This window comes from Schistocerca gregaria, chromosome 2 (assembly GCF_023897955.1).
Source record: "Schistocerca gregaria isolate iqSchGreg1 chromosome 2, iqSchGreg1.2, whole genome shotgun sequence".
Lineage (NCBI taxonomy): Eukaryota > Metazoa > Arthropoda > Insecta > Orthoptera > Acrididae > Schistocerca > Schistocerca gregaria.
The window spans coordinates 1,024,383,893-1,024,410,867 of NC_064921.1; the positions used below are offsets into that span (position 1 = coordinate 1,024,383,893).

General features: G+C 41.7%; 1 protein-coding gene across 4 annotated transcripts in view; it reads left to right on the forward strand.

Annotated features, from left to right (window-relative positions):
• The window catches only part of LOC126335531 (protein CLEC16A homolog), a 232,100-nt gene extending 205,371 nt beyond the window's left edge, over positions 1-26,729 (forward strand). For 2 of the 4 annotated variants that reach the window (XM_049998900.1, XM_049998899.1), the window contains 2 exons: positions 16,834-16,967; positions 24,308-26,729. In XM_049998900.1, the coding sequence (XP_049854857.1) occupies positions 16,834-16,967; positions 24,308-24,676 (503 nt within the window). In that variant the 3' untranslated portion in view covers positions 24,677-26,729. Of the gene's footprint in view, positions 1-16,833; positions 16,968-24,307 lie in introns of those variants that run through there. The other 2 variants (XM_049998902.1, XM_049998903.1) reach the window with 2 other exon arrangements.
• Positions 26,730-26,975: the final 246 nt, after the last annotated feature.

Below are 26,975 nucleotides of genomic sequence, written 5' to 3' on the forward strand. Positions count from 1 at the left end.
ATCGGTTCTCCCTTTTATTCCAGTCTCGTATTGTTCGTGGAAAGAAGGATTGTCGGTATGCTTCTGTGTGGGCTCTGATTTTATCCTCATGGTCTCTTCACGAGATATACGTAGGAGGGAGCAATATACTGCTTGACTCTTCGGTGAAGGTATGTTCTCGAAACTTTAACAAAAGCCCGTACCGAGCTACTGAGCGTCTCTCCTGCAGAGTCTTCCACTGGAGTTTATCTATCATCTCCGTAACGCTTTTGCGATTACTAAATGATCCTGTAACGAAGCGCGCAGCTCTCCGTTGGATCTTCTCTATCTCTTCTGTCAACCCTATCTGGTACGGATCCCACACTGCTGAGCGGTATTCAAGTAGTGGGCGAACAAGCGTACTGTAACCTACTTCCTTTGTTTTCGGATTGCATTTCCTTAGGATTCTTCTAATGAATCTCAGTATGGCATCTGCTTTACCGATGACCAACTTTATATGATCATTCCATTTTAAATCACTCCTAATGCGTACTCCCAGATAATTTATGGAATTAACTGCTTCCAGGTGATGACCTGCTATTTTGTAGCTAAATGATAAGGGATCTATCTTTCTATGTACTAGCAGCACATTGCACTTGTCTACGTTGAGATTCAATTGCCATTCCCTGCACCATGCGTCAATTCGCTGCAGATCCTCCTTTATTTCAGTACAATTTTCCATTGTTACAATCTCTCGATACACCACAGCATCATCTGCAAAAAGCCTCAGTGAACTTCCGATGTCATCCACCAGGTCATTCATGTATATTGTGAATAGCAACAGTCCTATGACACTCCCCTACGGCACACCTGAAATCACTCTTACTTCGGAAGACTTCTCTCCATTGAGAATGACATGCTGCGTTCTGTTATCTAGGAACTCCTCAATCCAATCACACAATTGATCTGATAGTCCATATGCTCTTACTTTGTTCATTAAACGACTGTGGGGAACTGTGTCAAATGCCTTGCGGAAGTCAAGAAACACGGCGTCTACCTGTGAACCCGTGTTTATGGCCCTCTGAGTCTCGTGGACGAATAGCGTGAGCTGGGTTTCACACGACCGTCTTTTTCAAAACCCATGCTGATTCCTACAAAGTAGATTTCTACTCTCCATAAAAGTCATTATACTCGAATATAATACGTGTTTCAAAATTCTACAACTGATCGACAATAGAGATATAGGTCTATAGTTCTGCACATCCATTTGACGTCCCTTCTTGAAAACGGGGATGACCTCTGCCCTTTTCCAATCCTTTGGAACGCTACGCTCTTCTAGAGACCTACGGTACACTGCTGCAAGAAGGGGGGCCAAGTTCCTTCGCGTAAACTGTGTAAAATCAAACTGGTATCCCATCAGGTGCAGCGGCCTTTCCTCTTTTGAGCGATTTTAGTTGTTTCTCTATCCCTCTGTCCTCTATTTTGATATCTACCATTTTGTCATCTGTGCCACAATGTAAAGATGGAACTACCGTGCAGTCTTCCTCTGTGAAACAGCTTTGGAAAAAAGACATTTAGTATTTTGGCCTTTAGTCCGTCATCCTCTGTTTCAGTACCATTTTGGTCACAGAGTGTCTGGACATTTTGTTTTGATCCACCTACCGCTTTGACATAGGGCCAAAATTTCTTAGGATTTTCTGCCAAGTCAGTACATCGAACTTTACTTTCGAATTCATTGAAAGCCTCTCGCATAGCCCTCCTCACACTACATTTCGCTTCGCGTAATTTTTGTTTGTCTGCAAGGCTTTGACTATGTTTATGTTTGCTGTGAAGTTCCCTTTGCTTCCGCAGCTGTTTTCTAACTCGGTTGTTGTACCACCTTGGCTCTTTCCCGTCTCTTACGATCTTGCTTGGCACATACTCATCTAACGCATATTGTACGATGGTTTTGAACTTTGTCCACTGATCCTCAACACTATCTGTACTTGAGACAAAACTTCTGTGTTGAGCCATCAGGTACTCTGTAATCTGTTTTTTGTCACTTTTGCTAAACAGAAAAATCTTCCTACCTTTTTTAATATTTCTATTTACGGCTGAAATCATCAATGCAGTAACCGCTTTATGATCGCTGATTTCCTGTTCTGCATTAACTGTTTCAAATATTTCGGGTCTGTTTGTCTCCAGAATGTCTAATATGTTATCGCCACGAGTCGGTTCTCTGTTTAACTGCTCAAGGTAGTTTTCAGATAAAGCACTTAAAAAAATTTCACTGGATTCTTTGTCCCTGCCACCCGTTATGAACGTTTGAGTCTCCCAGTCTATGTCCGGCAAATTAAAATCTTCTTCCAGAACTATAACATGGTGGGGAAATCTACTCGAAATATTTTCCAAATTATTCTTCAGGTGCTCAGCCACAACAGCTGCTGAGCCTGGGGGCCTATAGAGACATCCAATTACCATGTCTGAGCCTGCTTTAACCGTGACCTTCACCCAAAGCATTTCACATTTCGGATCTCCATCAATTTCCTTCAATACTATTGCACTTCTTATCGCTATAAACACGCCTCCCCCTTCACTGTCCAGCCTGTCTCTGCGGTATACATTCCAATCTGAGTTTAGGATTTCATTACTGTTTACGTCTGGTTTCAACCAACTTTCTGCCCAGAGTACTATATGGGCGTTGTGACCGATGAATACTGATTTTTATTTGTATGAACAGGTTATTAAGCCATCTTCAGATAACTACTGGCTATTGTTTACTAGGAACTTGTGTTCTTACGAACCAAACATTCTGGACTAAGATACAACACACTTACATAGTATCCTTAGTTGTGGTATTGTATTTGGAATTGTCAAACTGGTCTTTTGAGTTTTTGTTCTTAAAAACTGTTCTTTAACATAATAAATTAATTTCAAGTGCCTCTGGTAGGCCGAGTTTTCTGCCTTTGTTGGCTATATGTAGCACTTCTGTGTGTGTTAGATATTTGATCCTCCTTTGAGCACATGCTCAGCAAAGGTGGAGTCTGATTTATTTAATCTCCAGCTGTGTTCATGTTCAGTCAGACTTGTTGATTTGGCGCAGCCCATTTGACCAATGTACAGTTTATTGCAGTCAGTGCAGGTTTTTTTTGTAGACCCCACTGTTGTTTATTTCATCTGTTTTGTCCTTGCTGTTGCATAGGAGATTAGCTGTAGTATGTCTTACATAAAATGATGTTTTATAGTTTTGGGATTTCAGTGTTTTGGCTAGTTTGTCTGGTAGCTTACCTGGATATGGAATAGTACACCAGTTTGTTTTTGGCGTAGCTGTTATTGCAGAGGGGGCATAAATGTAGCGCAAGAGTTTCCTTCTTCGTTTCTTGTGCAGGATTTTGTCAACTAATTCAGGGCTATGGCCATTGTTATATGCAATATATTTAATGGTGTTTACTTCTGTTTGGAAATTCTGTTTTGACAGTGTTATGGATGTGAGGCGATGCACCATGGAATGAAAGTTGCATGTTCATGTGTTATTGGATGTTGTGAACACGAGGGTATTACTGTGTCTGTTGTTGTGGGTTATCTGTAAATTTTTTTCTAAATAATTCTAATTGTTTATGTAAATAAGATAGAAAGAAACTTCCACATGGGAAAAATATATTAAAAACAAAGATTCCAAGACTTCCAAGCGGGAAGTGCCGGTAGACAGGCTCAATAAAATAACACACACACAAAATTACGAGCTTTCGCAACCGGCGGTTGCTTCGTCAGGAAAGAGGGAAGGAAAAGGGAAGATGAAAGGATGTGGGTTTTAAGGGAGAGGGTAAGGAGCCATTGCAATCCCGGGAGCGGAAAGACTTACCTTAGGGGAAAAAAGGATAGGTATATACTTACACACACACACACACACACACACACACACACACACACACACACACACACACACACATATATACAGACACAAGCAGACATATTTAAAGGCAAAGAGTTTGGGCAGAGATGTCAGTCGAGGCAGAAGTGCAGAGGCAAAGATGATGTTGAATGACAGGTGAGGTATGAGTGGGGGCAACTTGAAATTAGCGGATATTGAGGCCTAGTGGATAATGAGAAGAGAGGATATATTGAAGGGCAAGTTCCCATCTCCGGAGTTCAGATAGTTTGGTGTTGGTGGGAAGTATCCAGATAACCCGGACGGTGAAACACTGTGCCAAGATGTGCTGGCCGTGCACTAAGGCATGTTTAGCCACAGGGTGATCCTCATTACCAACAAACACTGTCTGCCTGTGTCCATTCATGCGAATGGACAGTTTGTTGCTGGTGATTCCCACATAGACAGTGTCACAGTGTAGGCAGGTCAGTTTGTAAATATCGTGGGTGCTTTCACACATGGCTCTGCCATTGATCATGTACACCTTCCGGGTTACAGGACTGGAGTAGGTGGTGGTGGGAGGGTGCATAGGGCAGGTTTTACACCGGGGGCGGTTACAAGGGTAGGAGCCAAAGGGTAGGGAAGGTGGTTTTGGGATTTCATAGGGATGAACAAAGAGGTCACAAAGGTTAGGTGGACGGCGGAAAGACACTCTTGGTGGAGTGGGGAGGATTTCATGAAGGATGGATCTCATTTCGGGGCAAGATTTTAGGAAGTCGTATCCCTGCTGGAGAGCCACATTCAGAGTCTGATCCAGTCGCTGGAAGTATCCTGTCACAAGTGGGGCACTTTTGGGGTTCTTCTGTGAGAGGTTTTGGGTTTGAGGGGATGAGGAAGTGGCTCTGGTTATTTGCTTCTGTACCAGGTCGGCAGGGTAGTTGCGGGATGCGAAAGCTGTTTTCAGGTTGTTGGTGTAATGGTTCAGGGATTCAGGACTGGAGCAGATTCGTTTGCCACAAAGGCCTAGGCTGTAGGGAAGGGACTGTTTGATATGGAATGGGTGGCAGCTGTCATAAATGAGGTATTGTTGTTTGTTGGTGGGTGTGATGTAGGCGGATGTGTGAAGCTGGCCATTGGACAGATGGAGGTCACCGTCAAGGAAAGTGGCATGGGATTTGGAGTAGGACCAGGTGAATCTGATGGAACCAAAGGAGTTGAGGTTGGAGAGGAAATTCTTGAGTTGTTCTCCACTGTGAGTCCAGATCATGAAGATGTCATCAATAAATCTGTACCAAACTTTGGGTTGGCAGGCTTGGTAATGAGGATCACCCTGTGGCTAAACATGCCTTGGTGCACGGCCAGCACATCTTGACACAATGTTACACCGTCCGGGTTATCTGGATACTTCCCACCAACACCAACCTATCCAAACTCCTTAGATGGGAACTTGCCCTTCAATATATCCTCTCTTCTCGTTATCCACCAGGCCTCAATCTCCGCTAATTTCAAGTTGCTGCCACTCTTACCTCAACTGTCATTCAACATCATCTTTGCCTCTGCACTTCCACCTCGATTGACATCTCTGCCCAAACTCTTTGCCTTTAAATATGTCTGCTTGTGTGTGTGTGTGTGTGTGTGTGTGTGTGAGTGTGAGTATATACCTATCCTTTTTTCCCCTAAGGTAAGTCTTTCTGCTCCCGGGATTGGAATGGCTCCTTACCCTCTCCCTTAAAACCCACATCCTTTCATCTTCCCTTCTCCTTCCCTCTTTCCTGACGAAGCAACCGCCGGTTGCGAAAGCTCGTAATTTTGTGTGTGTGTTTGTGTGTTATTTTATTGTGCCTGTCTACCGGCACTTTCCCGCTTGGTAAGTCTTGGATCTTTGTTTTTAATATAATTCTAATTGTTGTCGTACATAGTACTGACAAATCATAAAATGTGATTTATTATGTTAAAGAACAGTTTTACAGAACAAAAAGTCAAAAGACCTGTTTGCCAATTCCAAAGACAATACCACAACTAAAGATCGTATCTAAGCGCTTTTATCTTAGTCCAGAATGTTTGGTTCATAAGAACACAAGTTCCTTGTAAACAATAGCCAGTAGTTATCTGAAGATAGGCTAATAAGCTGAAAACTAGTTCATACAAATAAAAATCAGTAGAACAAAAAACCGCCTAAGTGTTATTCAAATCTCAGTACCGCAAATGGAAATTTGGAGAAGGTATTGATGAAGATGATACAAGAAATGGTCCTACAAAATCAGTATGCAACCTGTCCATAGTTATGATGGCTGTGGCCACAGAAAATCTTGTTGAGGCTGTGCGGACTGGTGTTCTTGACACAAGCGGCAATTAGCCAGCATCATTTCAATGTCTTTTTCAATATTTTTCCAGTAGCAATTCTGCCTGGAAGTGTGTTTTGTATGAACCATGCCCCAATTGCATTGATGTAGCATCTGTAGTAACTTAGATTTAAACACTGCAGGAATAACCACTCGCATCTTGCCCGATTCTGAATGTACTAGAATGACACCTTTGTACCACCCAGCCATGATAATGTTGCACTTGACCTCCCAAGCCATATTGGAAGCACACAATGACCTGAGGGTGAACAGGTACAGTGGTGACTATGGAAAGTGCATTGCACTGTGAAGGATTTCAAGGCACTTGTGCATATATTATCATGTGGTTCAGCATTTATTCATAAAATTTCATGATAAAAACCCATGAAAAGCCAACTGAAGCGCCATCACTCCCAGGTGTGGCAATATTGTGGTTGACTGTTACGCTGTAGGTGCATGTCTCGTATCCCAGTAAGATTTAATTTCTGGCTTATTAAGCAACCTCTTATCATTAGGCTGCTCCATTTCTATATACTGTTTCACCTTAAGACAAAACAGGATCTTTAGACACAAGTTTTGCAATTAAGTTTGAGTTTACTCAAAAATTTTCCATAGTATCTTAGCTAATGATACTGAAAAACAAACATCAGCTGATGAATCAGAATTTTTGTCTTCGCTTATTGGCAGACTTGAAAATTAATCTGCTTTCACGTTAATACTGTGGACCTGAATATAATTTCTTAGTCATAATTAGACAGAAGTACCCAGGGCTGCAAAAATTATGCTGTTTATATAGGAACAGTATTGTTTGTCTCAAAGATAATCACTGAAGGATTGTGGTCAATGACGGGGATATATTATGCCTGTAAATGTAATCGTGGAATTTCTTTACTGCAAATATAATCACGAGAGCTGCCGCCTCAGTCTGACTATAGTTTCTTTGTACCCTTATCAGAGTCTTTGTTTGTGTCCTAAGATTGCACTTTATATTCAAAGAAGATGCAGTTGTCTTTGTTGCATTTCAAATTTCCCACCTGAAGAATTTTGAAAACAGATTCCAAATTCTGTAAGAGTTCCTGGAGGAGTTGTGCCTGAAGCACTTATGTCATTAAGGTAGTTCATATCGCTTTCGGAGCATTTTGAATTAATTGTTCTAAATACCAGTGGAACAAACTCAGTGCTCTGTCTATTCCAAAGGGTAACCTTTTGCAACGGTATAGACCAAATGGAGTATTTATCATCATAAATCTGTGTGTCTTCATTCAAAGTGATTTGCAAACATGCTTATTTATGATCAATCTTCACAAAGTTCACACTGCCAACTAGTTTTGCCATAGATTAATGTAGCTGAGTAAATAATGGATTCAGCATTAACCATTGTTTTAAAATTCTTCATACATGCCTAGTGGGCCATTTGGTTTCTGTACAGCTACAATCAGTGTCACCTGTTCACCACTGGCTATGGATCTATAATCTTATTCTGTTAAAGGTGGCGAAGTTCTGGCAGTTCGTTATCTTTTAAAGCTACATAATTTTAGTTCAGTTATGTTACTAAATGTTGCTACCCATTCAGCCCAAACATTCACATGGCAGATAACATATTTCTACTATAGTTCACTAGAAAGGTGCCAGTATGCATGTAAGTTAAAAATCTATGTAACACTTACTAGACAGGGTGGCACTGAAACAAAAATATGGCAACACAATAAGAATTAATCAATAACATTTATTAATAGTGATGGTACAGAACATTACTTACTTTTGATAACAGTTTTATGTGTTACTCTTGGTATCTGTAACTAAAACAGTGAAATCTAAGTAACGTTGCAGTCTCTTGGCAATATTGCGATATTATCACTATGACTGAAAGTATTATGCAGATACACATAGTTGATGGTCTTTATTGCTCCATAAAAAGTGACAACTAAGTCAGAACTGTAGTCTTCTGAATGGAACTCATGAAACTGTGCTTTGTAGCATAATTGCAGGGAATGCTGGCACTATCAGAACTGCAGGAGCTGAAGGTCTCAGTGGTGCATCATTTTTTTTTTTTTTTTTTTGCCTCTTTGCAGAAGGATCTCCATCCCCATCAATACTAGGAAAAAGCAAAGTAGTCCACATTTGACAGTGCTCTCTGTAGTGGTTGCCAACACAAATTGCACATGAATACCATGTGCTGATGAATGTGGCATGGAAGCAGAAAGATAGCCCCAGGTGTCTAGCGCCAACTCTTTAAAACTGAGAAGGCTCCTGGCAAGTAATACTATGCAGACTGAATTTTCCTACACTAACAGTATTTCTTATGTAGCAGTTGGTAACAATCTGTTTAAATACATGAGATCTGTGGTGATGCATGTGTATACCTCGTAAATAAGGTGTGGAAGTCCTTGATGGAATATAATATTCCAGCAAGGCATTTTATGTGGGTGTGACTACCAACCAGAAGGGGAATTTTTCCTGCGCATGACCTTTTAGATTCACTGTCAACTCACCAAAAAGAGAAACAGTGTGAATAACTCAATTAATAATGCTATCATTTATTTGAACTGTGTGCTTTTTCACTGAAAGCAGTTCATTATTTGCTAGTTTACATTTGCTGAAACTCCATTGACATCCTCAGTTAAGCCACTTGTTAGCACCTTAATTATTCACCAAGTTTGTCGCAACTTACTAGCAGTGTGCTTAAGTTTATTTTACTTCTCATTCATTAGTTAGCAGCATTTGCCAAATTGTTATGATCTTATTTCTATAACATTACAAATGTAGAAAGAAAAGCATTGCTTGATGGCAGATGTGTTGAAGTGAAGAAGTAATATTGATTTTATAATGTAATGTATGCTGTTTTCATTTGAGAATGGCTATAAATGTTTTCTGTTATTATGAGTAAAGTGAGGCACTAGACCTCTTGAACATTTTGTTGAACATGAATAAAAAGGCACTACTGACAAAAAGACTTGAAGATTCTAAAATTAAACACTTACTTTGGATGTGTTCACATGCTACTCACTTAAATAGACCTTTCTCAGCTAAAATTATTAATGGGTCAGAACTATGTATTCTACAGCCAGTGGTTTACCAGCTAATCTATCTGAACACACCTCAGCGTCTCATGAATTGATTAAAGACTGCAGCATCCCAGAATGAGGGACATTTACTAAGTAATGCAACACATTTTTTTCTGAGAGAAGGTTGGTTTTATTTGGGAATCCTATTCCCTGTTCTTTTGGCTACAAAATCCCATTTTTCAATATCTCCATTCAACGCGATGGCCTTATGCCACCTAAACTGGGAGAGCTTGTATGCCTGCTGGTACCACTCCCCTACTGGTTGATGTCAGAGCCAACATCTTCCTGCATCAATAACATCCCTGTCATCCATGTACTGCTTCCCGTGATGTGTGTCTTTCATTGGGCCAAACAGATGGAAGTCAGAAAGTGTGAGATTGAATCTGTGAGGTATATCCCAGCAGGCACACACCTTTGAGTTCCCCAACTGGTGGACAAGTGTGTCAGCACAACCAGCAGAGATGTCCAGTTGTGCAGTGAGTGTTTGTGACCCATCAATCACCTCAAAAGAGAGTGTCCCCACATTCTAACACTGCAGGAGTCACAACTGTTTGGGGCTGGCCAGCACATGGGAGATTGGACAGGTTTGCATGACCTTGATGGCAGACACCTCATCCAATGACTCGCCATGCATTTGTTCACTGTCAGGTCTCCATAGTCATTGTACTAGTGCATGTGAATGTTTATGATGCTCTGGTTTTTACCAAAAGAAACTCATTGACAGCTCTGTGCTTGAAACATTACACACACATTTTTGAAGACTGTGTAGCACTGCCACATATTGGAACTTCATGAAACTTTAGGGACTGAAGTAGGAATATTCCATGATGTCCTCCAACAAAACCCGCATTTTTCAACTGAAATTGACCAAGAACAAAAAATGTGTGGCATTACTTATTGAACACCCCCTGTATCTCTCCTGTGCTGACACAAAGTTTTACTCTGTCCAGAAGATTCGTTTGAGTGATTGCTTTCTGCAGAGTGAAAGTTTGAATATTTGGCTGTGGCTTAGCTATTATCTGCCACATTCTGTACTGCATTGGTGCTACTTCTGTGATGTTTGGAGTAGTGTTCCTGTGAATGTTGAAAAGTTGGAGAGGTGTATATAATGGTGGGCTACAGCTTCCATTTGACATATTCAGATGGCGCATGAAAATCAGAAATGTGAGTTAACATCAAATTTCCAAGGAATTAAATGTACATTGGCAGACAAGACAATTTGCAAAGGGAAGAATAAATTGTCTTGGAAATTTGGCTGAAGAAAGTGTAAGTTAAGAAACAAATATGGGGGGAGGGGGGAGAAGAAGAAGGAGGAGGAGAAGAAGAAGAAAAAAAACAACAACGAATGAATGAAAAACTGAGGCCCTTGGAAAAGGTTCATAATTTAGTCATTTGAATAATTAAAACATCAAAAGAGAAAACTAGTGTTTATGTAACTGTTGGAAACTTGTTGCTCTGATAGATTGAGCCTGTCAAATACATGTAAACATTGGGGAATGCACAAGATTATTGACTTGAATAAAAAGTGGGTTGAAGGGAAACAGTGTGTCAGTTAAGTGAGATAGTAGTTATGGAAGGAAATCAAACTGAGGATGGCCAGAAATATAAATATTTGAAGTGAGCAGATAACAACAGATGTACCCGGTCTCTCCCATGTACTCAATCTCCCACTTCCAGCTCCACTCCTCCCAACACCTCAAAACTCTAGTCAACACAATCTGGAACCACAACACCCCAATTCAGTAGTTAACCTTTCCTCCAAACCCCTCTCCCAATCCGAAACCTCTGTCCTATCCAAAGGCCTCACCTTCAGCCCCACCCCCAGGTTCAACCAAACTGCCCTTGTCAGAGATTTACTGTCCTACACTCGTAGTCTCTGCTGGAAATATCACTTTGCCACGAAGAAAAATAATCCTGATCCCACACCTAATGATCCAACTCCCCAAGACACTATCCAAATTGAACCCTGCCTGCAACAGTTCCGTCCTCCATCACAGCAGGACCCACCTCCTCTTCCTCAAAATCACCCTCTCCAAACCTTCCAGGAATTTCTCACTTCCAGCCTTGCCTCTCAATCTTTCTTGAAAAACCTTAATCCTACTCCCAAAATCACCACAGCCGAAGCCCAGGCTATCCGTGATCTGAAAGCTGACCGATCCATCATCATTCTTCCGGCTGACAAGGGTTCCACGACCGTGGTACTTGATCGTCGGGAGTATGTGGCTGAGGGACTGCGTCAGCTTTCAGACAACTCTACATACAAAGTTTACCAAGTTAATCCCATTCCTGATGTCCAGGCGGAGCTTCAAGGAATCCTCAGAACCTTAGGCCCCCTACAAAACCTTTCACCTGACTCCATCGAACTCCTGACCCCACCGACACCTCGCACTCCTACCTTCTACCTACTTCCTAAAATTCACAAACCCAAACATCCTGGCCGCCCCATTGTAGCTGGTTACCAAGCCCCCACAGAACGTATCTCTGCCTACGTAGATCAACACCTTCAACCCATTACATGCAGTCTCCCATCCTTCATCAAAGACACCAACCACTTTATCGAACGCCTGGAATCCGTACCCAGTCTGTTACCCCCGAAAACCATCCTTGTAACCATTGATGCCACTTCCCTATACATGAATATCCCGCACGCCAGGGCCTCGCTGCAATGGAGCACTTCCTTTCACGCCGATCACCTGCCACCCTACCTAAAACCTCTTTCCTCGTCACCTTAGCCAGCTTCATCCTGACCCACAACTTCTTCACTTTTGAAGGCCAGACATACCAACAATTAAAGGGAACAGCCATGGGTACCAGGATGGCCCCCTCGTATGCCAACCTATTTATGGGTCGCTTAGAGGAAGCCTTCTTGGTTACCCAAGCCTGCCAACCCAAAGTTTGGTACAGATTTATTGATGACCTCTTCATGATCTGGACTCACAGTGAAGAACAACTCAAGAATTTCCTCTCCAACCTCAACTCCTTTGGTTCCATCAGATTCACCTGGTCCTACTCCAAATCCCATGCCACTTTCCTAGATGTTGACCTCCATCTGTCCAATGGCCAGCTTCACACATCCGTCCACAGAAAAACCCACCAACAAGCAACAGTACCTCCATTATGACAGCTGCCACCCATTCCATATCAAACGGTCCCTTCCCTACAGCCTAGGCCTTCGTGGCAAACGAATCTGCTCCAGTCTGAATCCCTCGACCATTACACCAACAACCTGAAAACAGCTTTCGCATCCCGCAACTACCCTCCCGACCTGGTACAGAAGCAGATAACCAGAGCCACTTCCTCATCCCCTCGAACCCAGAACCTCTCACAGAAGAACCCCAAAAGTGCCCCACTTGTGACAGGATACTTCCCGCGACTGGATCAGACTCTGAATGTGGCTCTCCAGCAGGGATACGACTTCCTAAAATCCTGCCCCGAAATGAGATCCATCCTTCATGAAATCCTCCCCAATCCACCAAGAGTGTCTTTCCACCGTCCACCTAACCTTCGTAACCTCTTGGTTCATCCCTATGAAATCCCCAAACCACCTTCCCTACCCTCTGGCTCCTACCCTTGCAACCACCCCCAGTGTAAAACCTGTCCTATGCACCCTCCCACCACCACCTACTCCAGTCCTGTAACCCGGAAGGTGTACACGATCAAAGGGAGAGCCATGTGTGAAAGCACCCACGTGATTTACCAACTGACCTGCCTACACTGTGACGCTTTCTATGTGGGAATGACCAGCAACAAACTGTCCATTCGCATGAATGGACACAGGCAGACAGTGTTTGTTGGTAATGAGGATCACCCTGTGGCTAAACATGCCTTGGTGCACGGCCAGCACATCTTGGCACAGTGTTTCACCGTCCGAGTTATCTGGATACTTCCCACCAACACCAACCTATCCAAACTCCGGAGATGGGAACTCGCCCTTCAGTATATCCTCTCTTCTCAATATCTGCCAGGCCTCAACCTCCGCTAATTTCAAGTTGCCGCCACTCATACCTCACCTGTCTTTCAACAACTTTTTTGCCTCTGTACTTCCGCCTCGACTGACATCTCTGCCCTTACTCTTTGCCTTTAAATATGTCTGCTTGTGTCTGTGTATGTGCGGATGGATATGTGTGTGTGTGTGTGTGTGTGTGTGTGTGTGTGTGTGTGTGTGTGTGTGTACGAGTGTACACCTGTCCTTTTTTTCCCCCCAAGGGAAGTCTTTCCGCTCCCGGGATTGGAATGACTCCTTGACTGCTTACCCTCTCCCTTAAAACCCACTTCCTTTCGTCTTTCCCTCTCCTTCCTGAAGAAGCAACCATCGGTTGCGAAAGCTAGTAATTCTGTGTGTGTGTTTGTGTGTTTTGTTCATTGTGCCTGTCTGCCGGCGCTTTCCTGCTTGGTAAATTTTATATATGTCTGCTTGTGTCTGTGTATGTGCGGATGGATATGTGTGTGTGTGTGTGTGTGTGTGTGTGTGTGTGTGTGTGCGAGTGTACACCTGTCCTTTTTTTCCCCTAAGGGAAGTCTTTCCGCTCCCGGGATTGGAATGACTCCTTACCCTCTCTCTTAAAACCCACATCCTTTCATTTTTCCCTCTCCTTCCCTCTTTCCTGACGAAGCAACTGCCAGTTGCGAAAGCTCGTAATTCTGTGTGTGTGTTTGTGTGTTTTGTTCATGTGCCTGTCTGCCGGCGCTTTCCCGCTTGGTAAGTCTTGGAATCTTTGTTTTTAATATATATATATATATATATATATATCGCGGAGAGCAGGCTTCAATTTATAAAAAGGAGAAAAGCTGTATCATTATCATTGACTGTTGGTGTCCAGCAACCAAAACTGTTCATCAAAGGGTTTCGGTGAATGAGTGGTGAATGCGAAATGAAACTGTGAACGAAGTTATGTTAAATAAAGCAGAAGAGACAAGATAGTTTGGTCGTATCTGTTATTATTCAATAAACTGTAACATTTCTTCTCATTGTACGAATCCTTTATAGACGATCGTTATGTCAATTTGCTTTGAAGGGATCTAGTTACGCGTTGAGTTTTGGGGACCTGGTCAAGAGGGGATAGTTCGTAGATCCTAACTACTGCAGCTATTCCGGAATCTGGTGCTACCATGACTGTTGTATGTTGTCAATGGCTTAAGGTCATCATATCTCATGCTCTAAGATTGACGCGCCTTTCCTCTTGGTATAACGGTGTCTCACAGTAACAACGACAACGCCGACGGCGAATGAAGATACAGTAGAAGGTAAAAGGAAGGAGTGCAGGAGATTGCTGGTGTGAGGAGGGAGATGGATTCAGATAACAGGTTTTGGGATGGACCTAAGGCCTTCGGGAGCTGCTGGAGGTCATGTTGGAATTCTGGGATGGGATCACGGTCGTTGGAAATTTGGAGGAGACCTTTGGCCTGTGGTGGAGACTTTGCCTGCAGGGATTGGTTTTCAGGTTATGGATAGCTGTGTGTTCAGTAGGACTGATGTTGGACTGACTGGGAAGGGACCATCTTTTTCTTTTCTTGTGCTTTGCAGTGGAAACATTTCTTCACCATGCCAACCTCCCTCCTACCATAATCCTCCCACTCTTCCATCCAGACGTCCCCTGGTACTCTTTCAAGAATTCTTCACTTCTAATCTGGTCTCACCGTCCTTTTCTAAGTCTATCCACAGTGAGTCCAACATCACTTCTACGGCACAGTTATGTGCAGGTCATCTGAAGGAATCCTTCCTATCCAGTTAACTAAAACTCCATGTCTGGTTCAGATTCATTGATGACATTTTCATGATCTGGATAGCTCTTGCAACTGCGTTGTTTGCTCTTTTGCCATGTCTTTTCCCAAACTGCCAAATCCTTTCACCTGGGCCTTTTCAACTCAACAAATCACGTTCCTAAATGTCGACCTACACTTCTCAGATCACTCCTTAAATACTTTTGTTCGTATCAGGCACACCAACCCTCAACACTACCTCCACTTTGACAGCAGTCATCTGCTCCACATTAAAAAAATATCTCATAACCCCTATCTTGCCAACCAACCACTGACCAGTACTCCTCTGGTCACACAGTATCACCGTGGCTTTGAAAGTTCAACCACATTCTTCATCAAGGCTTTGACTACCTCTAATTGTGCCCTGAGATGAGGGATATCCAACCCAAATTCCTACCCCATCACTCAAAGTAGTGTTCTATGCCCATCCATCCTACACAATATCTGTATCCATCCCTATTCCAACCCTACTCCCAGTCCTGCGTCCTATGAGTCATTCCCTTGTGATCAGCTCAGTTGCAAGAGCTATCCCATACAGTCCCATCACCACCTACCACCGTCCAGTCACGGGTATTTGTTACCCAATAAAAGGCAGGGGCATATGTTAAATCAGCCCTCTTTTATATCACCTCTGCTGCAAATACTTCACAGCTTTCTATATGGCATGACAAGTAATCAAGACTCTGCTCGCATAAATGGCCACCTCCAAACTGTGGCAAACTGCAAACTTGACTAACCTGTAGCCGAACATGCGGTACATAACAGTAGAAATGCTTCGCTACAGGGCCCATTAGGATAGTCCCTTCTAGTATCTCTGCTGCAATTACTGCACAGCTTCCTATGTGGGCATGACAAGTAACCAAAAGTCTACAAACATGAATGACCACCCCCAGACTGTGCCAAATTGCAAACTTGACCATCCTGTTGCCAAACATGCTGCATGCCTGCCCTCGTAGAAATGACTTAAACACCTGCTTCATAACAGGGCCCGTTTGAATGCTCCCTTCCAGCACAAGTTTCTATAGACTACACAGGTGGAAATTCTGTCTCCAACATATTCTGCACTCTCACAATCTCCTTGGCATAAATTTACACTAACCTTTTCCCAATGCCTCATCTTGTCTTTTCCCTTCTCTCCACACCACTCCTTCCCCATTCATGTGTTGTACCATCTACTCCCACAACTCTTCCATCCTCCATGGACTCCCCTCCCACCACCCCCACCACGTCTCCCTCACTCCGTATCTCATATGTGCTCTGTTCTCTGAACTCATGTTGTGTACTTTTGAAGCCACAGAATCATATGTCAAAAGATCTGCCTCACTATCCTGCTAGCCCTTCTTAGCTTCGTGTATCCTTCCCTACTCCCACCCTACCTCATTTCAAGCCACTGCTCTCAATAATGCCAATGCCGTGGGACTGTATATTTGGGTGATTGTGTGGTTGTGTGTGTGAACATGTATATTTTTACTAGAAAGTGAGGAGAAGCTCAAAAGGTAGTGTGAACACTGTTTTTTGTTGCATGTTTCTGTCTCTACATATCAGTCCATTATGAGTGAGTGGTTGCCTTTACCGTATTTTAAATATTTTCCGCCCAAGTATTTTCATTGTTGTCTTTCAGTATTTTCATTCAGTCTGCTTTACGTGCTAAATTGCCTCACTTTTATCCCCCAGCCAATCATCCAACAACTACCATTTAATCTCCAATTTCACAAAGTTTCCTTTCTGATGCTGTATGTACTCTAAAGTACATACTCTCTGTTTATTGAGTTCCTCCTGTATCTTCTTGTGTTTGTTAAATAATGTTGTTTTACATGTTTATTAATGATAATCAATCAGTTGAATTCTGTACATGTTACAGAGCGAGTATCTTGTTGTGAACTTCCACCTGCAGGAGTAAGCCATGGTGCTGTCAGGTCGAGAGAGGGCTCAAATTCTCCTCGACTGCCAAGACCACGCAGTGAGGAAATACCTCTTGAAGATATGAGTACAAAGGTTAGTGTAGGGCAGGGTCTGCCCTGTAGTGTTTATCATTTGTTATGGAACTTCATTAAGAAGTTAAAATATTTCACAGTGAGGGAATATTGTTGCGAGTTATTTAGTTTTTTTTTTTTTTTTTTGTTTTGGTTTTTTTTTTTTTTGCCATATCAGCTACCTAGCATAAAGCAAAAAAAGAAAAATACCATTGATATCTTTATTTTCATTAAAAGTCCCATGTACAAGGAGCCAAGTAGTCAGTGGGGGTAATTTTGCTTGTGCTACTGTAGCCAGTTTTATTACAGTGAACATTCAGTTGCAAAATATTCCTCTCTGGAAACAACCATTATGCTGTTGCTAGGTGATTTGCTTACCATACCAGATTGACAGTCCCTTTTTGGATCCAGCTTGAAGGTTGTTGAGTAGGAGAGAAGTACTAACAGACTGAAGCCTAGAGTTGGGTGGATAGCTCCATCTGTAAGAGCAGCACCCATGAAAGGCAAGGATCTGCTATTCAGTCTTGGTCTGCAACACAGTTTTAATTTGTCTGTTTGAATTTCATTTCAGCATACAGTCTGCTGCCAAGTGAAAAACTTATTCAAGAAAGCAGCTATCTTCCTTGGCGATGATAACTTTTCAAGAACAATAGTTATATACTGTTATTCCTACACAGTTTTGTGCTTGGTTATATAGAAGCATTAGCTGAAATGTTAATGAAAGATTGGATTCATTAGTTTAAAAATGCACTTGTTTCAGACTTAGCTTCCCTTTTAAATCAGTACACCTCTCCACTATTTTTAAGTCGATTAAATTATATCCTTGAAAGGAATTTCACATCAGGAAAATCTGCAAAATACCAGTCTTCATGACGCCCATAATATCTACATTGGCTAGATTAAAGTGTGCTACCTTCTGTCACACTACAGGAAATAAATTAGTGATTGGCAACTATTTTCTTCTTTGATACTAACATCTTGTCTCAGATTTTTGGAAAAAGTCATGACTGAGTATCTCTGTAAAAATGTTTTTAGTTCGCTATGATATGGATTCAAAAGGTTCTTCATAATCACTGTCGCACAAAACAATTCAACAAAGCCATAATTAAATAATTAAATACGAAACTATAACTGTCCAGAATTATGTGCTTTACTTTTAAAGCACTTGATAAGCAAATCACAACATTCCTTTGGAGAAATCAAAAAGGTAATGTGTTAGAGAGACAATTAATTAAGGCTTTGGCTCATTCTCATCAGCTTGCATGTGAATTAATCAACTAAATGGAGGATGACATCTACGGTCATATATGTCGCGTAATTTAGTACTGTTGCTTGAGGTGATGTACAAAGAAAGCCGGTGAAGAGTGCTGCGTCCATCTCCCATAACTCCAAATACAAAATGCTGTCTGGGTCAATGTGACACAATTATGGTGTAATGCTCTCAACATCCCTTCTCGTCTCATCCAGTAAGTCTCACCTGACCAGGGGTTCCGGTTGAGTTTTTCATAATAATTCCGTCTGATGACTACCAGAGGAGCAGTTTTGATGGTAGTGTTTTGACAAAACTCACAAGATTGGTTCTAGAATAGATAGTGGAGGTCTTGTTCTTAGCAGAGTTAATAGTCTTGCGGTGTAGGCAATAGTGAGGTAATCTAGTCTGTGACTTTCTTGACCTGTGCCAAACAGTTAACAGCTACAGTGTTCCCTTAAATGACTCAAGGATAGAGGTGGTTACCAGTGTATTTACCCTGACAGTTATAAAACTTATTGCGTGCCCCGCATAAACAAGGGATACCTGTTAGATAAGTTCACACTGAGAGTGAACTACCTTACTTTGCAAAGCTCCACCTGTTGATACTGTGGACCAATACTGGCTAAATGTAAAGCATTAAAACCTTCTCAACACATTGATTTATGGCTATGAATTAACTTGCTTCGCATTATTACTGGTGTGCAGCTACTCATGACGATGGAACATTTGTATAGTGAGCAGCCAGAATTATTTTGGGAATACGTCACCTTAACAGAAAATGCACTCTCCCAGAATGTATTTAATAGAAAATAAACACGCAAATTTAGAACTAAAAATTAACTACTTGTGAATAAAAATAACACTTTACTTGTGTTACTGTTCCATTAGTTACACAGATGTCTGAGAAGTGTAGTGATGGACTGTATTGTATTGGCCTGGTTCAAGGATCTCTGAAGCCTGACATTACTGGTTTTGGGCCCCATTATAAAATATCAGTAAAGGAAACTGCAGTCACACTATTTTTGAATGAATAATTTTATTTTACTATTGCTAGTATCAGACATAAGCCCAAGTCAGGTAGCAATGAGTATTTCTTGTCAAATTTCACATTTTTATTTTGGGAAAAACTGTTACTTTACACAGAGGTCTCCTTCATTGATATGTAATATACTGAAGGTTGAACCTATCTGCCGTTTTCTTCCTCACTGATATTTTCGAAAACAGGCTTGGTTTCTTCAAGCTACTATACATAAAACAATCTCAATTTTTTATGACAATGGAAACTCCAGGTAGGAATACCATCAATGTAGGAAAAGACAGATTGCTACTTGCCATAAAGAAGACAAATGAAGTTACAGACAGGCATAATCAAAAAACATTTCCACAAAGCTTTTGGCCACAGCCTTCTTCAGTAAAAAGACACACACACACACACACACACACACACACACACACACACACACACACCATTCATACACACTAGCAAGCACATCTTATGCACACATGACCACCAACTCCAGCATCTCGGGGCCAGAATGCAATCATCACGTAGGATGCCAGCAGAAACCTGGAGGGGCAGGGAAGGGGAAGGGATAGTAGTGTATGGGTGGGGAGAGAGACAAACACTCTCTGGTGGAGAGGGCAGGGAGTAGAATGACAACTGGGCCAGTGTCAGGAGGTTGTGGGGCAGGGAGATGGGGAAAAAAAGGAGCAAAAAGTAGGAGTAAGGAAAGGAAGGTGAATGCATTGACAGAGGGTGGCAAATAAACAGGGTGGGAAATGAGAATGTGGAGGAGGTGATTGGACAGGAGTTGGAAACCATTGGGCGCAGGGTATGGGGGCAGTAGTTACCATAGGTTGACGCCAGAATAATTACTGGACCGGAGAATGTGTTATAAGGCTAGCTCCCACCTGTGCAATTCAGAAAAGCTGTTGGTGGAGGGAAGGATCCATATGGCTCAGTTATTGAAGCAGCCATTAAAATGAGGTGTGTTATGTTCAGCTCTGTGTTGTGACACATGGTGTCTACTTTGCTCTTGGCCACAGTTTGGCAGTGGCCATTCATTTTGGTGGACAGCTGGGTGGTATTGATATCAATATAAAAAGCTGTACAATGATTTCAGCAGAACGTGTAAAAAAACATGCCTGCTATCACAGATGGCCTGGCCCCTGATGGGTTAGGATAAAACTGTAGATGGATTTGGCAAATTTTGCACCCAGGTCGTCCACAGGGAGAATTCCAGACACCACCTCCATGAGGTGCCCAACTTGTTGAAATCGGACTACTGCCTTAGGGTACCACTATCCAACCCCTATTGTACCCACAGTGTTCCTCCTCGTCCACACCTCATAGCAACTAAACCCTACGTAGCTGATCTTTTCAACTTGTCACATCCCCAAAACTCCCTACCAATTATCCATGAAATCCAGAGGCAAAACATTCCTGTAGCACTGTTGTTAACCTTTCCTCCAAATCCCTCGGCTCCACAGAAGTTTCAGTCCTATCCAAAGGCCTCACCTTTAGCTGTACGCCCAGATTTAACTATGCTGGACTTGTCAAAGACCTACTCTACTCCTCCTGCTCTCCTTCTCCTGGTTCCTGCAATGGAAGCACTTATTTGCTGCCAATCCCTCCAACCAAAACCACCTTAATTCCAGCATTGAACTCTGCCTCTTCCAGTTCATACCACCATCCAGCTGTGATCCTCCCTCCTCCCACCTAACCACCTGCTGTTCACTTTGCACGAATGTCTTATCTCCAACTTAGTCTCACTGTCTTTCCCCATGTCTCTTCCTCAGAATGTCAACCTTTCAGTAGAAGAAAGAACAGCCATACATTACCTCTAAACAAACTGTGACCTAATCATCCTACCTACAGACAAAGGCTCCACCACTATTTTTACGAATCACAGTGACTACCTTGCAGAAGGCCTCTGCCAATTGACTGACTCCTCCACCTATAAACTCTGCCCGTGTTATGCCATCACAGAAGCCCATATCAACGATCAATCCCTGCTTAATGTCTTAGGCTCATCCCAGAATATCTCTCCTGAATCCATTTCCCTCCTCACCCTTAGGCCACCCCACACACCTTCAACATGCTCCCCAGAAATCCACAAACCCAAGAATCCTGAACTCCCCATTATGACTGGTTTGTTGTGCCCCCACTGAAAGAATTTGTGCCCTCAGTGACTAACACCTCCAACCAATTTCCTGTAATTTAGCCTTCCACATCAAAGACACCAACCAGTTCCTTCACCAGCTCTCCACCAACCCCATCCCTTTACCTCCTGAATCCCCACTTGTCTGTTGACACCACTTCCCTATGCTGAAATATCCCACATGTCTATGGTCTATTTGAACACTATCTTTCCTAATGTCCTTCAGTCTTCGCTCTCACTACCTCATTCCTCATACACCTTACTAACTTTATCCTCACCCACACCTACTCCTCCTTTGCAGGAAAGATACATAGACAAATCTGCAGCATAGTGATGGGTACCTGCATGGCACCCTGCTATGCCAACCTTTATATGGGCCAGATAGAGGAGACCTTCGTTGCCTACAAGACTGCCAAACACCTAGTCTGGTTCAGGTTCATTAACAATATCTTTGTGACCTGGACTCAGGGCCAAGACAGCCTATCTTCATTGCTTTACAACCTCAACACCTTCACGTTGTCCTCCTCAAACCAGGGCACCGCCTTCCTTGATGCTGACCCCCTCTCTGATGGCTCCATCCATACCTCTGTCTACATTAAACCCACCAACCACCAACAGTACCCACATTTTGACAGCTGCCAACCCTTTCACGCCAAAAAATCCCTCCCATACAACCCAGCCACCCAGGGACAGCATATCTACGGTGACAAAACTCCCTTGCTCAGTATGCTGAGTGTCTCACCAAGGGCTTCACAGACAGGCACTATTTCCCAGACCTAGTCCACAAACAGATCTCCTGTGCCATTTCCCCTCACACCCTCAATCCTCCCACCAACCCCAAGAGCCAGCCACAAAGGAGTATCCCCTACATCACCCAGTACGATCCCGGAATGGAGCAACTGAACCACATCCTTTACCAGGTCTTTGATTACTTACTGTGACCTGAAATAAGGGACATTCTTCCCAAGATACTTCCCATCCCTCCTAAAGTGATGTTCTGTCACCCACACAACCTCCACTACATCCTAGTCCATCCGTATGCCACTCCCAGTTCCATCCCCTTGCCACAAGGATCATTTCTCTGAGAGGAACTCAGTTTCTATCCTGTCCTGTCACAGGTTTATCCTACCCCATCAGGGGCCAGGCCACCTGTGAAAGCAGGCACGTCATTTATGAGCTCTGCTGCAGTCATGGCACAGGTTTATATTGGCCTGACTATCAACCAGCTGTCCACCAGGATGAACGGTCGCTTGCAAACTATGGCCAAGAGCAAAGTAGACTGCCATGTGGCACAACATGGAGCTGAACGTAACACACCTCATTTCAAAGGTTGCTTCACTAACCGAGCCATCTGGATCCTTCCCTCCACCAACAGCCTTTCTGAACTGAGCAGACGGGAGCTAGCCTTAAAACACATTCTCCGCTTCTGTAATTATTCTGGCCTCAACCTATGGTGACTACTGTTCCGACACCCTCCACCCAACAGTTTGCAACTCTCCTGTCCTGTCATCTCCTCCATGTTGTCATCTCCCACCCTGTATATTTGCCACCTTCTGCCAAACCATCTACCTGTCTTTCCCCACTCCTCCTTTTTTCCTCACCTCCCCGCCCCACAACCCTGTGACACTGGACCTATTGGCTGCCCACTCCATCAGACAGCTTTCATTTTTCTCCCCACCCATACACTACTATCTTTTCCCTGCCCTCTCCAGATTGCTGTTTGCATCCCACATGATAGTTGTATTCTGGCCCGAAATGCTTGCAAAATGCAAGCCCTCAACAGTAAATTGTGTATTCTTAACTAGGGGTTGATGGTGTTCACTGTTGCAGGTCCATGGATCCATTTTATATTTGAGGTGATTTATCTTTATAAATAACAAATAAAATTTTACAGCAATGTTACTTAGTATTATCCATTACTAAAACAGGTATTAAATTTACTTCAATTAAACAGTCTAGATTGGGCATAAGTTGTGTGTATTTCACTTGGTGACCAGTTTTCATGTCTTGAGAAGTGAATTTTAAATTTCGTGGACTTTTCACATCAGATTTTTTAATTTTTTTGTCTTGTTGGTGGACATGCTTCTGATGTATTTTTCAGCTGTTTTGAATGTTTAGTTTATTGTTGACAGTCAAAAAGGTTATAAACATTTTGACTGCTTGGTTAATTTTTACATTATTTTGTTCATCAGTCCAGATTCTTGGCCCAAACTTTACACAGATTTTTCTCATTGCCAAATCTTCTATGATGATGATTGGTTTGACTAAGAAAGGCTTAATTGGTTCCGTAGAAAAAAAGGCTTAACTGCTTGCTACTCAGATGTATCGATAACCTATGATCGGACTCCAGAAGCTGTTTCACTTTTGTCAGATTTTCATTGGCCCTTAATGTTGGCATTGTTCATCCATGATGAGCTGTCCCCCCCTCCCAGAAGAACTTGTGCCACTCAGGAACACTTGAGGGGCTCAAGGCAACATACATGTAGGCATGCTTGAGCATATCGAATGTTTCCATGGCGGTTTTCTCAAGTCTGAATCAAACCTTCATGACATAGCACCATTCAAGATTCCATTCCATGCTGCATGTAATGACACTACTTCACAGTGGTTCATGAGAAACAGTGTGCTCACCTTCCAAAGACGTGCACAAAACTGCAGAGAGCCATATTCAGTTTGTGAAGGTTGCCCTCACCACACCCACCCAGTCAACCTGCCCTCCATCGGTTTTTCTGGCCTACAGAAAATCAGGCCTACAACTTTTTGATTGTGCCCTGTAGAGTATTTTAATTAGTTTAGCAGTAGCTTTTATTATGGCAGACAACAGAAGTGGTAGCATAACAGTATGATTAATCAATTGACAAGCAAACTTCACAATTTTCCTATTTGGGAGTAATAAACCACCACATTTACTGTAACCTCTAATTTCTTACTAATCATTCTAATTTACAGAAAACTGGTAGAGGCACCAATGGTGTTGCAGGAACATCTGGGAGCATAAATCCACCAGTGAAGATGAGGCACAAACCTTTACATCATAGAGATGCAATGTTTAGATCACCAATGACCCCTTCTCCAGTGCCACAGCAAGATTCATCTGAAACTGCAACAGAAACGCCGACACCAGTTGCTAGTGATAGTACTATTACAGCTCCACTGCCATCGACCTCACAGCCATCCTCGACACCACCGCCTCCAACACCACCTCCACAACCACCTCCTGTTAGTTCAGAGGAAACTTCTTTCACTCAGATGCCTGATGGTATACAGGCAGAAGAAAAGAAACTTCGTAGAAAGAAAGGCATGGTTGAAACTGTATGAAACAAGACAAAGGATATGTGACATAACATATCATTATTTCATGAAGTGCAATGCAGATTTGACAATATGTCCAGTGTTATGTTGACAGTACAGAAATGGTGCAGAATGGTGACATTTGTTATTAAGCTCATGGAATTTCACTTCTACAGTGCTACAATTACAGTCAGATACAATGTGAGTGTTAAGTGCAAGTCATCACAGCTAGTGTATGTCAATGCACACTTCTTACATACTTTGAACAAGATTACTGGAATTTTTTGTTACTGTGTTTTGTCATTATTTGTATGCTAGAAACATACTTGAATGAAGTCTTCACTTCATCAATTATTGGTTCACCACTTCAAACTGATTAATCATTTACTTTCACACTTTTGCATTGGAACAACTCAAAATAACATGAAACATGAAATGTCATCAGTTGTGCAGAAATTGGTAGATGTATGTGATAACATTTAGTGTCAGAGGTATAGAAATCATACTTTCATATGACACAGATGTTATAAGAGGTTTTCACTGACACAAATTAGTTACAAAGCATCCTTTTTTTTAAAATTATGCATCACTGTGTAAGTGATAAGAAGGGAAAAATTTCCAGGGGAAACTAGATTGTCGTTTGTGGTATATAATGCTTTGGTCATAAATCTTATGTGCACAAAAAGGCTTCCAATAATGGTTTTTCATTGCCTGTGAATATAAATGTGGTGTTGAACATTCATTTATAGTGGCACTATATTATTTTTGTTCTTACACCAGCTTATTAATATTTATTTATAGTAATACACCAAAGTATTCAGAGCAGACAATTAGGATTTGTTTGTCATGATGTATACAGCACAGTTACTGCTTTAGTAATAATATGGGTGAAATCTGAGCATGTAACTAGATTTAAAGAGGTAATAGAAAAGAGTTCAATAACCTAATAATATTTCATTATCTTGAAGTATTGTATAGAAATACTGTATAACAAGTGATGGACACTCTTTTGGCACCTGAGTGATGGATTAAACCCTCAACATATGTGAATCTATAGATAATAAATAATATAATATTATGAAGAATATTACAGACTACAATCATAAATATACACATTTCATGTGGAAGGAAAGACAGACCAGCCAAACTGAGAAATTAGGAGAAAATTTCTGTGTTAATGAAAGACTACATATATACTGATGTTTTACAGTCTCCTCTCTTTTTGAGTATATATGCTGTGCTAAAAAAAAAAAAAAAAAAAAAAAAAAACACTCATTTCGGTAGAGACCAAGTTCATTCAACGTTATAGGCACAGTTCGCAGTGGTATTGTACTGCTTCGAAATGTTACATCTTAGAAATCGCACAGCAGAATTTGTATGTTTGTGTAATATTTTTCATAAATATTGTATTATTTTGATCTTGGTAAAATTTTGTGTTTTAGAGCTTATTGTATCACTTGCGTGCATTCTGAATGAAAACTCATTTTGTTTTGGAGGAGGTCAGAGCTTGGCCTCATGCCTGTTGATACAGTTTAGCTGAAGTGCAAATGGAATTTAAGTAGATCACATGTCTCACAAAAATAGAAAGAGGTCTATATACTAAATGTGCTATTATTAAGTTTCATTCTGTGGACATCACTTACTTATTCTCATGCTGCATAACTGATGCATATCTTGCACATCACTCATTTCATACCCTTGCAAGCAACTGCTTGTGATTGAATGTATGTTTTAATGTAGTTCAGTTGATATGAGCTGAGCTTCCATTGCCAAAGGTACAAAGATAACATACTCATTAACTATCCTAAACACATTTTTAGTAAACCCAGTTTGCATTTGTAAGAATATTTAAAAAAATTTGCACCTGTTTTTATGATGTGTCTGCTGCCTCTTTTATTATATTTTTTGCTATGAATAGCATGAAAAAAGAGCAGCAGCATGCAAACTAAGGTTGTGGTTTAAAAAATTGTGAGTATAAATTGTAAATATTTATTTTGTTTGTAGAAAGACTTCTTGACTGCAGCTATCTTGTAAATACATTGTAACAAAAGATAATAAATATCAATACTGCTGTTGTTAACTTGTGTTTCTAGGTAAATTTCATTGTGAACCTGTTCACTTTTGATGCAAAAAAAATTGTGACTTCCAGCCACATTTTAGCCCTCATTGCAAGTCAGATCATATCATTTACTCAAGTTATATCATTAGTGCATCATTTCTGTGAATCACTAGAAGTAGACTAAGATACTTAATTCAAAATTGACATAGAAAACCTGCAATGGACATGGAAGTAAATAGTGTAGAAAAGTGAAGGATTATCTTACGA